Raw genomic sequence first — 14124 nt, 5'->3', positions numbered from 1 at the left:
GAGGGAGGGGGAGAGGGAATAAAAAAAAAGGAGATGTAAGTTCAGCCCAACTGGCTTTTTTAGTGTTTTTTTACGAGGGAGTCAAATTACATTTTATTCTCGTATTTCTGTTGGTCCCAAACAGACGGGAAAACCGGCAACGCTTAGGCCTGAAGGAGCAGAGTCTCGAAGCTTTCACGCTCCGATACAATGAGAAATCCCTGCAGACGAGGCGGGGCCCGCGGACTGTTTCGGTAGATTTATTGGATGCGTCGTACGGCGGTAGCGTATGGCATTTCTCAGACGCGTCACTAGTGAAGAGCTAAGCCTTTTCCCATCCCAACGCCCGGGGCATGATGCGATTCAAGCCTTTTCCCCCTCTAAGCTAGGGCGCCTTCAGGGCCGTCTAGAGTCAAGTCAGCGTTCAAGGGGGGGGTGCCCACTCCGTAAATAACGCTCGGTATCACCCGTGTCCTATCGGAACCGCTGTCGAGCGCATGTGCACCGCTTTTCTGAGAAAGCTTGAAGCGTGACTCAGCGAGATCTGATGCTGGCATTGACAGGATAAATTTGTTTAGTTTATCAGGGACCTGGACGATCCCTGTTTACTGCGGTTACCATATCTCGGCCCCGGCACTTGGAGCTGCTCTATCGAGGCTAGTCCCTTTATTCGTACAGCCTCCTCCTATTCAAGTGCACCCACTTTCTCGATTTTACGCTCCCTTCAATCATGCTCGTATCCTGCCCTTTGGCCGATGACACTGCCCTCACGGCTAAATATCCAGTTTCATCTTCAGGGCGCACATCCACGAGCTCAAGCCTCATATTCTTTAAACATCTTGCTCGCTCAGGTCCGTCGAGATGTGATCCACCTGCCGGAAGCGGCACAAATGGATTGTCTCTGGTTAGGGTGCTAGCGAAACCGAGAACGTCCGGGCCTTGGATCAGAATCTCGATAACGAAGCCGCAAATGGCAAGAATTTGCAGCACCATTGTTGTGAATAGCAACAGACCAACCCAAACGCGTTGCGCGCTGTAAACATCAATCGTGGTTATTCTCGTGCCCATTGTGGTGTTCATGAAGGAGTCTTTATAGGTCTGACCCGTCTCCAGACCGTTCATGTTGTGCGATGGGATTGTGCCGTAGGAAACATTGGTATGACCTCCAGGATTTAATCCAGCGTCCCAATATGTGTTGAAAGCGGTCGTCATCCGCCTGGAAAACACATAAGGAAACTTGGCGAGATCCTCTTTGGTCCACGGCAATTGACTGGTAAATTCATACGGATTTTCATCTTTCATCAGGTACATCTCCGATGGCGACGGCTGAACTCCGTCCTTGTCACCGGACGCTTGTGCCCAAGCATACAGAGCATAACTCATCTCTTTGAGACGTAAATCGCTTCGTGTAACCGATGGCGGAAACAGAGAACTTCCAGTCTGGTTGTCGGTAGAGAGTCGCCGTTGCTGCCGTGCTTCACAGCTCGTCGCTGGGTCTCCCGGTCCGCAGTGAATGGTTGTTTCGACCTTTACTTCATGAGTGGCACACTTTACGACGTAGAGTTGTGAGCCGCGCATTTGCTTGACGTATATGAACTGATAGGGCGAGTTAATGTCATCGTCTTCACCTTCCGCGTTGAACCAAGATTGGGGCAGGATATTGAAAGCAGAGAAACTCGGGTAGTTATAGAACAAATCGACAATGTTGGTTTGATTCTTTGTTAACTTTCCTCGTAACGGGTCGAAGCTGTCGACGAAATCGCAAACGACGTGGAAATATGAGGTTGGTATCGTAAAGTTGAACTTGGTAGGTTCGTTGGGCCTGACGAGCCCTTGAATCTTGATACCCAGCAACGAAGCATAAGAGGCCTTGCCCGAGACCAAGTCAGATTTGTTCACATCATAGAGATCATATGAGCCGTTGTCAAGCCTTTCCTGCGACAACTGGGGAATTTTCGGCAACCCCCAAATATCCCTCGGCGATGCTTTCTGCTTCGAAGACGACAGTAAACTCGCAGCGTATGTTGCGCCAACGCTATGTCGGTAGTCGATCCATCTCGAGTGGGACACTTGATATGCCGGATCAGCGTAGTAGACCGTTCCATTCGATACCAAATCGAACTTTGCATCTTGGAGCAGCCTCGACGAGCTCTGTCCACCCAAAGGCGATAGGAGCCATGAAGTAAGGATTATAAGGCCAATAACGGCGTTTGTCCGTATTACGAAAATTCGTTCAATGGCGGTAGCCAGGTTCTGGCTGCCGATCAACTGCTCTAAAACAGGTAGGTTCACACCGCCGCGGCTTTCAAGGCACCATCTGCCGAATACCCGGTAAAACCGTCCGACCAAGGCGGCAAATAAGATGGGGTACAACGATGGACTGAGTACCGTGAGTTCTAATACCTTTTTGCCGTAGTCAGAATGAGGTTGGTTATCGAGACGGATCGCCGTGATAGCGAGAGCTTTTCCTGGTTAGTTTATCCCTTGAGATGAAGGGATATGTCTTACCAATGAAACAAAGGGGCGTGAATGTGAGAAGAATGCTGAAGATCCAACCAAACACTGTTGGTGCGTCCCAGTGCTCTAACGTCTTCGGGCCGCCATGCCAGTTTTCTCGTATTCTCGTATGTGGTATCATCTCCTCCATCTGCGAACCTGAGACATCGTCTCTTGAGTCGTGGGCCAGAAACGGTGCATGCGCAATATCTGTTTGCTCATGCTTTTTTGAAGTTGAAGACGGCCTAAGAATTTATCAGCATGAGATTCGCCAAATATCGATAGATTAACATACCAATAGTGCCGTACAAGTCCCAGAACCAGCAGACTTGCACCAAGGAAACCCGCACAGATTCCTATAACAGTCGCATATCCAACTTCATGCTTTCCATGATCCCAATTGATATTCGAGAAATCAGGTGCCTCAAAAGTATTATTTACTTCTACTCCAGGCCTCAAATCCGGCGCCGTATCATTTTGCACACGATACGGCTCAAGAAACAATTTTCGCCATCCTTCTAGGGCCGGTAACTGCGCCGGGATTAACTGGTTCTGCGGACATCCCTTGGAGCACGGATCAACGCCGCAACAACCCAAAAAATGCGGCATTGACAAATCGCATCGATAAAAAGACGCATTGTGAAGAGCGCCGCATTCGAGACCTAATTTGTACGCTGTTCGCCCCAGGCTGTAGCTCATCGGTCGTAGGTCTGTTTGCGGGCAGGTTCCAGACCCGTCGGCGCATGGATCCGAGTCGCAGCACCCAACAAACTCGAAGTTAGTCGAAGGTTTCTTGCAGACGTACAAGTTTCCTCCGCTGAAACATCTGATCATGTAGTAGTCCGTGATAGCGGTGTAGTTCACTGCCATCTTGAGTGTAATCGCATGAAGCGCACTGAATTATGCAGAAGAAATTGGAAATCAGATGAGAAAGACCTGCTGAGGGCAGAGCGCTATTATTAAATCATGCTGCTCTGACGGAAACGCCACAGAGGCAGTAAAAGCTGGAGTCTAGACTGTTTTCATGCTCAGCCTCAGCCAGCCATTCTCTGCTGATTGGAAGATCATAGTTAAACACCAGTAAGCTTTGCGCCATTGTTTTCAGCTCAAGCCACGTTGGAAAGAGACGACGGAAAATGTCACTGATGCCTTGTTGTGCAACGTCCGTTTCAAAACGGATGTTGGCTCAAGGCATGTTCAGGCCCTCAATTCATTTAGTCTCATGCCATGTCTCGCTTGCGCCAGCATGCACCGCCGCCATGGCTATTTAAGCATAATTGCTGGACTAGGGCGCCCTGCAGGCTAGGCAGCGTTTCTCTCCCCGATGCCGAAAGGAGGTCACCCTGGCGCATGACTACTGAGACATTGAGTCAAGACGCGTCATTGCTTATCTAGTATCGTCACATGTATATAGAATGAAAATAGTAATTCTTGTATTCTTGTATTGCGGGTTGCCTGACTAGGACTCAGGGTCGACTATCCAACAGCTACGGCGTAGGCCGGATCGAGAAAAGCAGATAGAAACAGGTCTCCACCCAAAATACTTAGCGAGAAGGCTCAGCAAATTGATGAGAGAAAGGCTGAACAGATCCAAAATTCGGTGTGCCATCAGCATTGGCAGTCAGCGGCTGCGTCATCGCGTATCTGGTATCGTCACAAGCACCATTCTTGTTAGAAGTAGCATGGAAAGTAATGAAAGTCTGCTTTCCGTCAGGGCTCTGGAAGAAACTATTATGACCAGTTCCGTAGCTTCCATTCGCGCTCTTGAGAACACAACCGTTGGACTTCTTCCACGCCGAGGCCTTGGCAGGGTCAGTCTTTCCATCCCACTCGAGCAGAGCGACGCAGTAATCTGGGGTCCAGCAGTAGTTGGCTGAGTAGGAGATATAGGTCTTTCCACCGAAGTACAGGGCGTTGGGGCCCTCTTGTACGGGAGTTCCGCTCTTTTCCCAGCTTTGGTCGGGTTGGGAGATGATGCTTAGAGCACCGACGGACAAGAAGTCGGAGCCCAGTTTCCGGATGCATGTAGACTGGTATTGCACACCGGTCATGCAAGAGTAGACGAAGTAGTTGCCGAATTGGTTGGTACGAAGGATAGTGCCGTCGATGCCCCAGTCGTCAGATAGCTTGGCTCCATAGGACCAGCTGTCCCAGGGACTAGCGCCACCTACTTCAATTAGCTATATGTCGTTCAGATAATAAGGAAGACTTACCCTTGATAACGTGTGAGCGCTGGCCAGTGAGATCCTCGGACTTTCCAGCAGTATAGTAGATGTACCACTTTCCACCGAGATAGTGAAGCTCAGGAGCCCAGACGTTAGATGATCGTGAAGGGTCAGAGTCGGTGTAGATGACCTTGGGAGTAGCAGTCTTGAGGCCCTCGATAGTGGTAGCTCGGCAGAGCTGGAGGTTCGTCCACTCTGTCGAGATGAGGTAGTAGTATCCTCCAGTGTATGTAATCTGGGGATCACCACCGCCTGGGTTTCTAATGGGGTTGGTGTAGGCACGAGCTGAGCCGATAAGGCCCAGGGCCAGTGTGAAGATGTTGTTCCAAGAAACCATTATTGCGACTGAGATAGCTGACCTTACTGGATTTCCAAGATCAAGGGATTCAATGGAACCTTTATACAATTGGCGCTTATAAAGATCTCACTGATACTACCTGCTATCCGCGTATACTATCGGAAGCTCGTAAAACCTGGGGAACCTTCCCGTATCGTGCAAGTGCATTGACTTCAAGACCAGATGACTTCTCATTCCGGATGGCTCGCCGAGGCTGGGATCTGGGGTTGCCGATCGATGACCGGGATGTCGATGCGGTCCAATCGTGCCACCGCAGGCCCGTCCCGCAAGGCTTATTCTCCAGCAAAACCTCGGGAGTTTAAGGTCCGCTTTCCAATTGGGGGTGGAGATGTTGCAAGGCGCCCCAATAGAAGGGAGGGTGCTATTTAAGTCTATTTTATAGTTGCGGATTCCCCGGATCATGATGCGGAGGGGATGGAAGAGGTTTATGATCTCATTGATTGGCGGTAAATGTTACAATTCCTCCGTGGCTGCGACAATATGTCAGCTTCGGAAGATCAAGTCTTCACCAATATGCAAATGCATATTGCAACACCAGTCACAGTCCTGTAGTTATCGGAGATGGGTGTCAATAATTCTATACTATGTTTCCTTAAGCTTGAGACCAACATCTTCATCCGTTCCATCTGGAATACTAATCCAAGATCCTGACGTATAGCTCTCCCAAAACCCTTGCGTCCAGTCCCTGAGTCTATGCCACCAACACATGTCGATGCTAGCTTGTAGTTCAGCAACAGTCTGTTCTAACTCCTTGTTGTGACTCTTGACTCCTACGACCTCGCTCTCTCGTTCAGTAAGTTCGGCTTTGTGGCAACGTTCCATCATCTCTTTCGCAGCACGTTCAGTTGCGACTTTCTCTTCATTTTCACGGGCCCTCTTCTCTGCATCCTCGAACATGACTGTGAATTGTTTCATTTTGCTCTTGTAGCTTTTGATCTGATCTCTAAGGTCTTTGTTCTTTTCCTCAATCGGCGCTTGTTGACCTAGTTCCTTTTGCGCATTCGTCAAGTCCACTTTCAGAGATTTATTCTCCGTTTCCAGCCTGTTTCGAGCGATCCAATCACTCATTGTCTGTGTCTGGAGTGTTTCGAATTTCCTTCTCGTAGCTGATAACTTCCCTTCCGTAATATTGTTTCTATCTTGGCTTTCTTTGAGCTTTTGTTCTAGATGAACGATTTTGGGTCGGAAGACGTGTTAAATGTTGAACTCCAGGTCTATAGACTTCTGTTCCGCGAGAGCATTATGGTCTTTGCTTTCTTGAAGTTCTTGTTCCAGATCCTTGTTCTTCCGTCGCAACCGTTTGACTTCTCGTCGGTGCTGCTTCTGTAGTTGATCGTTTTCTTGGCTTGCGGCGTCAATATTGTCCCGCAATTCGGAAATACACGAATTTAATTCGAATAAGTGTTCAGCCTCTGTAAACGCGTCCATATCCTTCACCTTCCTGGCGCGCTTCACGGATACTACCTCCTCTATCACGGCTGTCCAGAGGCTAACGAATTCTTGTACATGCTTGGAATGATAGCGACAAAGGCATAGGTCTGCGAGTTGATGTAGAGTTTGTCTCGTAGCGAATTCGGGAGAGATTTTCGACATTCGACTAAGTAATGCACCAATGGCCGAAAGTCGTGGTTCCTTGATAGGAATCGCACAGCGGGTTTGAAATGTAGTAATGCCTATACATGTGCCATGGTCTGAAACCTGCAACACATCTGCTGGATCCCAAATGATTGAACCCATTGAGGTAAGGATGGAGTGGGGTGATTGAAAATGTAAGTAGTTCGTATAGGTGTCTGCTGTTGAAGTTATGGTGGGCAATCCAGGGTATAATTTTCAACTTGACATTGGTGAGGGTATTTGAGAAGGTGGAAGATGAATAGTGGTGAGGTAGACTAATCGGGGCATGATGGATGCTTAACGGTTTATTTGTTAGAAGCTAAACTGTTGGTTGGGATGTATTCAGCCAGGGCCCTGATCCACACGAAACGTAACCCTTTCATTATAGGTCTCAGACACGTCTATTCAGAACTGTATGAGACACTTTTGAGAGGTTTGTGAAGAATTGAGCTAAAAGGCCGAGTTACATCTTTTTTGAAACTGTGTGTGCGGCGAAAATAGGACCATGTCGTGCCAGTGCACGGATGAGAAGAACAACTGAATTCTCAGGACGGATAATTGACCAAACATGGCCAGGATAAGGGATTTGAGGCTGGTGATACGTGGATGCAAAACACGCATGTCAAATATCATGCTTCATTACACAATAGGATGGACTGAAGGATTGTTTTCTATACTCTGAACGAAGAAAGAAAATTTTAATATTTCTCCAGTAACTCTTTGTCTTTAAGTGAGCAGCAATAACCCGAATTGATTGACCGAAACCTAAAACATAATGACACCCATACCCAGCATAAGCAGTGCGTACCAATAACTGCAAATTTGCTTGCTTGCCATAGCCTCCCCTGGGGTGCTCTCTGAAGTAGCACTTCCTGACACCGCAGTCTCTATGGAAGAAGTACTTGCTGTTGGGCTAGTGCTCAAACTTGACACGTCCGCGCCGGCAGTCTTGTGAGGAGTAACCGAGGTCGTTTCCCCCTTGGATGAGGAATCTTCCTTCAACCCTCCTGAGGCGTTGCACTTCTCTCTGACCAGCTTGAGTTGTTTATTCCAATAGTCTCCTGCTGGATTCGTCGGCGTTGGCCATGCCCAGGAATTTGACCTCATTTCAATTAGCGTGACGTAACAGGGATGGCAGAGCTCGTCAAGGGGCATTTCCTCGCCATCATCGCGATCAGGGAATTCGTCCAAGGTTTCTAGAAAAAGTCAGACCAACAGTCGTCATTTGGAAAGAGATCACCAACCGCCACAGAATCGACCCGTTTTCGGATCCTTTGCACATGTCTGATTCCAGCTACTCGACGTGACATTACCGCTGTATATGAAAAGGTTGGGTGGGTAATATTCGGACCCGACATCTTCCCCGGCACATTCCTTGATGAGCTTTTGATACCATGATTGGAAGGAGTCGGAGCATTGTTTGTTGCAGATCGTCGGAGCCATCTCCATATCTTCATCTGTTTCGCCCCGGAACATATCTTGATCGGTCAAATCCCTGAGGTATTCGTCGCAATCGACTTCTGCTGTCAATACCTGCTTGCAGGCTTTACTGACAGAAGGTTTCAGACTATCAACGTCTTTTGGCTTCATCATTTGCAGTGCGCTGGCACTCATGAAGAGCCCAAGCGCGACAACAAGTTTGTTCATGGCCATCTTGAATACTGGTGACACAGATGTCGAGATTCAAGTGATGCACTATCCGCAGCCAAGGTGATGGGTTCTTAATGATAATTTATAAGGACAAGCCTCAAGCATAGGCCTACATAATTGGAGCCAGCATGGTTGTAAAATTGTCAGACAAATCATTTGTACGGAGTAATGATGGAACCAAACGGGCCTTTTTCATGCGTGAAGGTCGCCAAGACGGCCCAGCACGGGCTGCAAGGGACCGAATGTCAACGATTGGCCATCCACATCCCTGTTGAGAATCGTTCATGGCCCTTAGTCATATCAGGTACCGTGAGGCATCTGCAGGTGTCGATTTATTCTATGCCCAAGAGTAACCAAGTCTAGCCCATAAAGCCGCTATATGCAGCAACATCAATTATTCCAACCGGTAAGCACAGGAATCTTTTCAGTCAAGAGTCGAGGCAAGCTCGTTAATACGGCTAGTGAGTCAACAGAACCTGACTAGCCTGTGGAGTTGTGGGACTCGGAAATCACGCTTGATACAAACCAACAACCAACATCACAATCAACCAACACAGCGTTACATGGGCGATAGACAGAAGTCTCCTGATATGAAAATTCAGTTCTCTTGTTTCTTGCCTGCATCCGGCTTGGCAGATGCTATGTCACTGCATTTACGATCTGCTAGGCGAGAACAGCTTGGCTGGGGGAGGAAATAAAACTCGGGACCTTAAGCCTAAGTGACAAGATATTTAGGTAACTTAGTATAAATTTAGGATAAGTTTGAGATAAGTTTAGGATACCTTTTATAGAGTTTATTTTACCACCCTAAACTTAGGTCTCGTGTTTTCTTGCTCTCCAAGGCTTGGTGCATCAACGCTGTAGATACTGGTGGGGAAACATGCAGGGTCCAGTGAACCTCGCATGCTGGCCGGTTGACAACGATCCTTAGGTGGCAAGGTGGATCGTTGGAGGTCCGAGTGATTTAGGCCTCCACTTACTCTACTCGTAAGTGCTCAGACGTACGTCCCGATTTGACACACTACAGTAAACAAAGGTTGCACAAGAATCGTCGAAACTGGGTTACTGGGATCTGGCCACGGATGAATATGAATTTGTCTCTAACAGCATAATTCCAATGGCTCTGATGGACATAGAAAATGCCCCTACATAAAGAAGAGGTTCATCGACAAAAGAAGCATTAGAGCCCGAGATGTGAACAGCTCTCCCTGTACAGACTTGGCAGCTGCATTAGGCGTAGATGACACTGTAGGTTCAGATGACATGGTCTGTACTGGGGTCCCAGTAGACGATACAGACTCTTCCTCGCCGTTGGCCGTTTGAGAAGCCTTCGAGGCCCCTGCTGTAGTCACCGCCTCGGATGTTTCACTCTTGCTTGAAGTGGGCACGGCAGTCTCGGTGGTGGTTGAATCACCGCACTTCTTGTGTACGAGCTCAAGTTGCTCTTCGTGCCATTTGATGTTGAGGGCGTACGGGGTAGATTTGTACATCTCGAGCCGCTTCACATAACAAGGGTGGCAAAGCTCATCGTGAGGGAGTTCTTCGTCATCCCCGACATCAGTGAAATCTGCAATAATGTCTTGGATACAGTCAGTATTTTCCTATGCACAAGGCTATCGGCTACTAACCATTGCAGTGTCCTCCTGTCTTGGTGTCTTTCAGACAAGTCGCATTCCAGCCTGTTAAGATACGACCAACAGCTTTGGCTTTGGCTTCATCCTCACAATCCTTCGAGACACTGGCGATCCAGTCTTGGAGTGACTGAGAGCAAGCTTTGGTGCAAACCGCATCAGTCAACTCTTCACTTTCAAGGGAGCCGTACCAGCCTCCGTTGAGAAAGCTGATGACCTCTCTGTCGCAATCGATGTCCGCTGACATGGCCTTATCGCAGGCTTTTGTCACATCCTTGTCAGTTCCAGGCTCATAGAGACTGAAAGCATTGACGGACAAAGACATGCCCAGAGTAACAAAGAGTTTAGAGGCGATCATAATGAATGTTGGTAGATTTCAAAAGCGAAAGAATTTGGGGCAAAAAGAGTGACGTGGTTGAGTGAAGCAAAGAAAGAGGAGAGTCCGTGATTTTCCAGCACAGAATCGTGTGTCTGAGCGGTGGAAAGCCATCCCTTTAATGAAAATCGTGAATGAATGGCCCGAGATCTTTTGTATGCATTGTGGATATGCCAAGTCGGTTGGAGGCAAAATGCAGGGGGTACATCCTAGTCTAGCGACCAAATTCATGTAACATGTTGTTGGTTGTTGATTGTTGGTTGCAAAAATCACGTAAAGTTTGATTGCAATCTAAATTATGCTTAGATGCAGCGCTAATAGGCTCGAGAAGTGTAAAATGCTCTGGTCATCGCATGATTACCCATTCTCCCGTGCTCGGATCATATGAAAGATCGTACACCGTCTCTGCGCCATTTTCCCCGGGAACACTGTAGTCAATAACGACATTTGGTTCATTGTAATGTCCCATGAACTCAAGTGCAAACTTGACTTCGGCTCCAGTACCAAGACCTTCTCGGAAGACGAATGAGAAGGGCTCGGACCTTACTATGCGCCTGCTATCCTCAAGCTTGACAGATTGAAGATATGTGACTGGTGTACCGTCATCATCGATGCCAGTCAAAACAATAACTTGACGATCGTGTGAGTCCCTCTCAATCTTGACCACCAGCCGACGCTTCAAGATAAAACTTGGAATGGTGTATCCAAGCCTATCCATCACTCTTGTCATCAAAACATCCGACTCAGCCCAAACGTGCATATCTGCTAGACCTTCCATGAAAGTCTCTTGTAAGTTGCAGATGATAAGCTTACTTTTCTTGCTCTTTCCGCATGTCTCGGGGATGCCACTCGCGGGAGGAACGCTGAGGGATGACCCAAGCGCAATGCAAAGATCAGCCTTCTTGGCATGACTTCGAGCAAGCTTGAGAGGCTCTTCCGGTAAGAACTCTCCAAAGTTGATGATGGTGTCAAGAAGGTTTCCTCCGCAAGCAGTGCACTTGCGGCCAGTCCGATGGTCATGTACTGACTTCTCATAGCTGGCAACTGCTCGGAAGTCTTTGACGATTCAGCATAAGAGGTGTTCTCGCGGCTCTTGTGTTCTTACCTCGTATGTACTCTTTGCCACAGTCTTTACAGCATTCTCGGTTACTGTTACCGTGAAGTTCCGAAATGCGATCCTGTGACGATCAGTCATAGCGGCCAAGGGTCTACAGACAAGTCCTTACCCGCAGGATGCCACTCCTTCGATGTAAGCCATCGCAGTTCTGACTGACGAGATACTTTAGAACTCCTTGATTCTGGAGCTCTACCAGGGCCATGTGCGTCGGTGTCGGGATGGCCTGAAGCGTGCTCGTCGCCTTTACAGTGCGAGCTCGCCCTTGAGCTCTCAGTGTCCAAGCACCTTCTGGTCCACGAAAGTCAGGAATACCTATACCAATCAGAGAATGTACTACACATGAAAGAACAAGTGATCAACTTGCCGGCTGAAGTCGAGACGCCTGCGCCCGTGAAAACAATGAAGTGCTTGCTCTTCTTGATAAGCGCCACGATCTCATCCGCCTGCTTGTCGATAACGTCTAGAGGATCGCGACGCTCCGGTGGCGCAACTTTTGGTGCGGAAGAAGCCATTTTCGTAACTTCGACTCAAACCTTACAATTGTAGTCAAATATCGGTCAGAGAATGCAGTGCTTATTTATTTAGCATGAGTTGCATGCATTTGCTGACATTCACGGTGTTCACGCTAGGCAGCAGCCCCGCTATAAGAATCCTTAACGTTTCATGAGTGATCCCTATGGGCAACCAATGGTAACCCTATCGCTTCCTAATCCTCGGGGGGCAAGAAAATATAAGACCTAAGTTTAGGATAATAAAATAAACTCCTATAAAAGGTATCCTAAACTTATCCTAAAGTTTTACTAAATTACCTAAATCTTTATCTTAATTAGGCTTAAAGTCTTAAGTTTTATTTCCTCCCCTAGCCAATGGAGAACCACGGGCTGTCAAATTACCCGTTTATATGGCCCTCTCCATTTTGGCGTGGAGTTGGGGAACCTCAATTCCAGTAACCTCGCCATTCCGACCCAACGTGAAAACAAAGCTGATCTCTGCATCAGCACCAATTTCCTGCCAAGTAATACATGTCGGGGTGCCCATGTCAATAGGAGCGCTCTTGTCCTGGAATACGGCAATGAACTGGTGTCGGCTTTCGTCTTGAACATTGGTCGGGTAGATTCTGAAGTCGAGATCATCGGCCTTAATGCCGAGTTTCTGGGCGATCTGTTTCTTGATGTTCACCCCACCAATCACAAGCTTCTGAACTTCAAGACCCCGACCTTTATCAGTGGTGTTAAAAGCAGCCTCAGTAGCCTTGCCTGAGTATGATCCAGCATAGCGCGCCTCAAGTTCTTTGGCGGCAATGACTTGCAGATACCCGAGAACTTCACTAACGATATCAGCGTGCACGTTGAGATCAAGCTTTCGGTCCTCGACACTGTTGTCATGGGCTAGAATAGCGAAGCCAGCGTTGAAGTCGGTGGTGAGCCCAAAGTAGCTCGCATATTTGCCAATAGTTCCGCTCTTAGTCAAGGCATCTAGGATGGGTGAGATGGCGTTACCCGCACGATAAACTTCCCAGGGTCGACCTACGCCGTTGCGAAGATTGGAAGTGTCGACATTGGGGTGAAGCCACCGACGGGTGACAGCAGGCGAAAGAAGGTCTGAAGCAAGAATAGAGTGTCCAGCGCGTGCGAGATCTTTGGCGGAGCTAACAAATGATAGGGCACTACAACGGTTGTTAGCCACATGTTCATCTTTTTGGATGATCAAAGTACCCTGGTTCACCAATAGCTGAAGTGTTGAGACTCTCCATGGCGAAGATATTTTCGACACCATGGCTCAAAACTCCACTGTCGCTCATGTTGAGAGACTGCAGAATGGTCTTGTCGAGAATTGAGGGCCAATCACCGCCATCACTTCGTTGCATGGCAAAGACCAAGAGCTGGAAAGCGGCGTAAGAGACAACTGGAGTTGTATCCGGGAGGAAGTATGGCGGCTTCTTCGCAAATGCCTTATGAAAAGCTGGAATTTGTATCAGTATGAGGGGACCAAATGGTATACGAAGAATTTCCACTTACCCTTCCAGTCACAAGACTTGCCAACAACACATATTCCGGCTACATCACTCGTTAGTCCAAGTACTGAATGACTTCGAGGGATAACATACACTCTCGACTGAGGCCAGACATTTGGCCAGCCAAAGCACCAATAGTGACTTCCTCCCAATTTACCGTAAGCGAGCCGTTGACTTCAACCAGTTCAGGCAGATACTTAGTGATAGGCGTCTCCCATTGCTCGCCCATCTTCACAAGCCAAGCATAAACAGTGAAAACCATGCTCACATCACCAACTGGAAATTTGGTATCCGAAGTAAGGTTTGAGTTCGACGCTTGATCCTCAGGTGAAGTATAGTGATACTCGAAGAAGACAGGATCATCTCGAAGGGATTCCGCACCACCGAAGATGACTACGGAGAAGGACGTAGTGTTAGGCGTTATTGGACCATATGTATCACTGCCACCGTTCTTGATGAGGCCGTCAAAGGTTTGAGTGAACTGAGAGGCAAGCTTCTTGAAAGACTCGGAGGATTTATCGATAGTGGGTGGAGGATAGTATGCACCCATGGGAGCGCATGCCTGGAAAGGAATGTCGTTGTTGATACAATCGTCTTTGGCGACAGTTCCGTGACTGAGGGCACCCAAGAGAAAGCTTATGGTAAGTGCGCGCATTGTTGATTT

The 14124-nt window shown here is 48.1% G+C and overlaps 7 protein-coding genes across 7 annotated transcripts; all 7 read right to left on the bottom strand.

Annotated features, from left to right (window-relative positions):
- Positions 1-645: 645 nt before the first annotated feature.
- FTJAE_11001 (uncharacterized protein) lies at positions 646-3345 on the bottom strand (the record flags this gene model as incomplete). The annotated part of the gene is made up of 3 exons (XM_037343900.1): positions 646-2441; positions 2488-2720; positions 2771-3345. 3 exons carry the CDS (start codon positions 3343-3345, stop codon positions 646-648), a joined length of 2604 nt encoding a protein of 867 aa, XP_037201994.1.
- A 674-nt stretch (positions 3346-4019) lies between these two features.
- Positions 4020-5037, bottom strand: FTJAE_11000 (alpha-n-arabinofuranosidase 2; the record flags this gene model as incomplete). The annotated part of the gene is made up of 2 exons (XM_037343899.1): positions 4020-4642; positions 4689-5037. 2 exons carry the CDS (start codon positions 5035-5037, stop codon positions 4020-4022), a joined length of 972 nt encoding a protein of 323 aa, XP_037201993.1.
- Positions 5038-5640: 603 nt separating this feature from the next.
- Positions 5641-6126, bottom strand: FTJAE_10999 (uncharacterized protein; the record flags this gene model as incomplete). Its single annotated transcript, XM_037343895.1, has 1 exon — positions 5641-6126. One exon carries the CDS (start codon positions 6124-6126, stop codon positions 5641-5643), a length of 486 nt encoding a protein of 161 aa, XP_037201992.1.
- Positions 6127-7437: 1311 nt separating this feature from the next.
- Positions 7438-8325, bottom strand: FTJAE_10998 (uncharacterized protein; the record flags this gene model as incomplete). Its single annotated transcript, XM_037343894.1, has 2 exons — positions 7438-7868; positions 7917-8325. 2 exons carry the CDS (start codon positions 8323-8325, stop codon positions 7438-7440), a joined length of 840 nt encoding a protein of 279 aa, XP_037201991.1.
- Positions 8326-9467: 1142 nt separating this feature from the next.
- FTJAE_10997 (uncharacterized protein) lies at positions 9468-10311 on the bottom strand (the record flags this gene model as incomplete). The annotated part of the gene is made up of 2 exons (XM_037343893.1): positions 9468-9901; positions 9951-10311. The coding sequence occupies 2 exons, from the start codon at positions 10309-10311 to the stop codon at positions 9468-9470; spliced, it is 795 nt and encodes a 264-aa protein (XP_037201990.1).
- Positions 10312-10675: 364 nt separating this feature from the next.
- Positions 10676-11958, bottom strand: FTJAE_10996 (NAD-dependent deacetylase sirtuin-6; the record flags this gene model as incomplete). The annotated part of the gene is made up of 4 exons (XM_037343892.1): positions 10676-11385; positions 11435-11507; positions 11556-11734; positions 11781-11958. The coding sequence occupies 4 exons, from the start codon at positions 11956-11958 to the stop codon at positions 10676-10678; spliced, it is 1140 nt and encodes a 379-aa protein (XP_037201989.1).
- Positions 11959-12343: 385 nt separating this feature from the next.
- FTJAE_10995 (beta-lactamase family) lies at positions 12344-14115 on the bottom strand (the record flags this gene model as incomplete). Its single annotated transcript, XM_037343891.1, has 4 exons — positions 12344-13112; positions 13162-13408; positions 13465-13503; positions 13554-14115. The coding sequence occupies 4 exons, from the start codon at positions 14113-14115 to the stop codon at positions 12344-12346; spliced, it is 1617 nt and encodes a 538-aa protein (XP_037201988.1).
- Positions 14116-14124: the final 9 nt, after the last annotated feature.

The sequence above is a fragment of the Fusarium tjaetaba genome (genome assembly GCF_013396195.1).
Source record: "Fusarium tjaetaba strain NRRL 66243 chromosome Unknown NRRL66243_c0000264, whole genome shotgun sequence".
Lineage (NCBI taxonomy): Eukaryota > Fungi > Ascomycota > Sordariomycetes > Hypocreales > Nectriaceae > Fusarium > Fusarium tjaetaba.
Note: the sequence above shows the minus strand (reverse complement) of the source record. Positions and strands in the feature narration are given on the sequence as shown.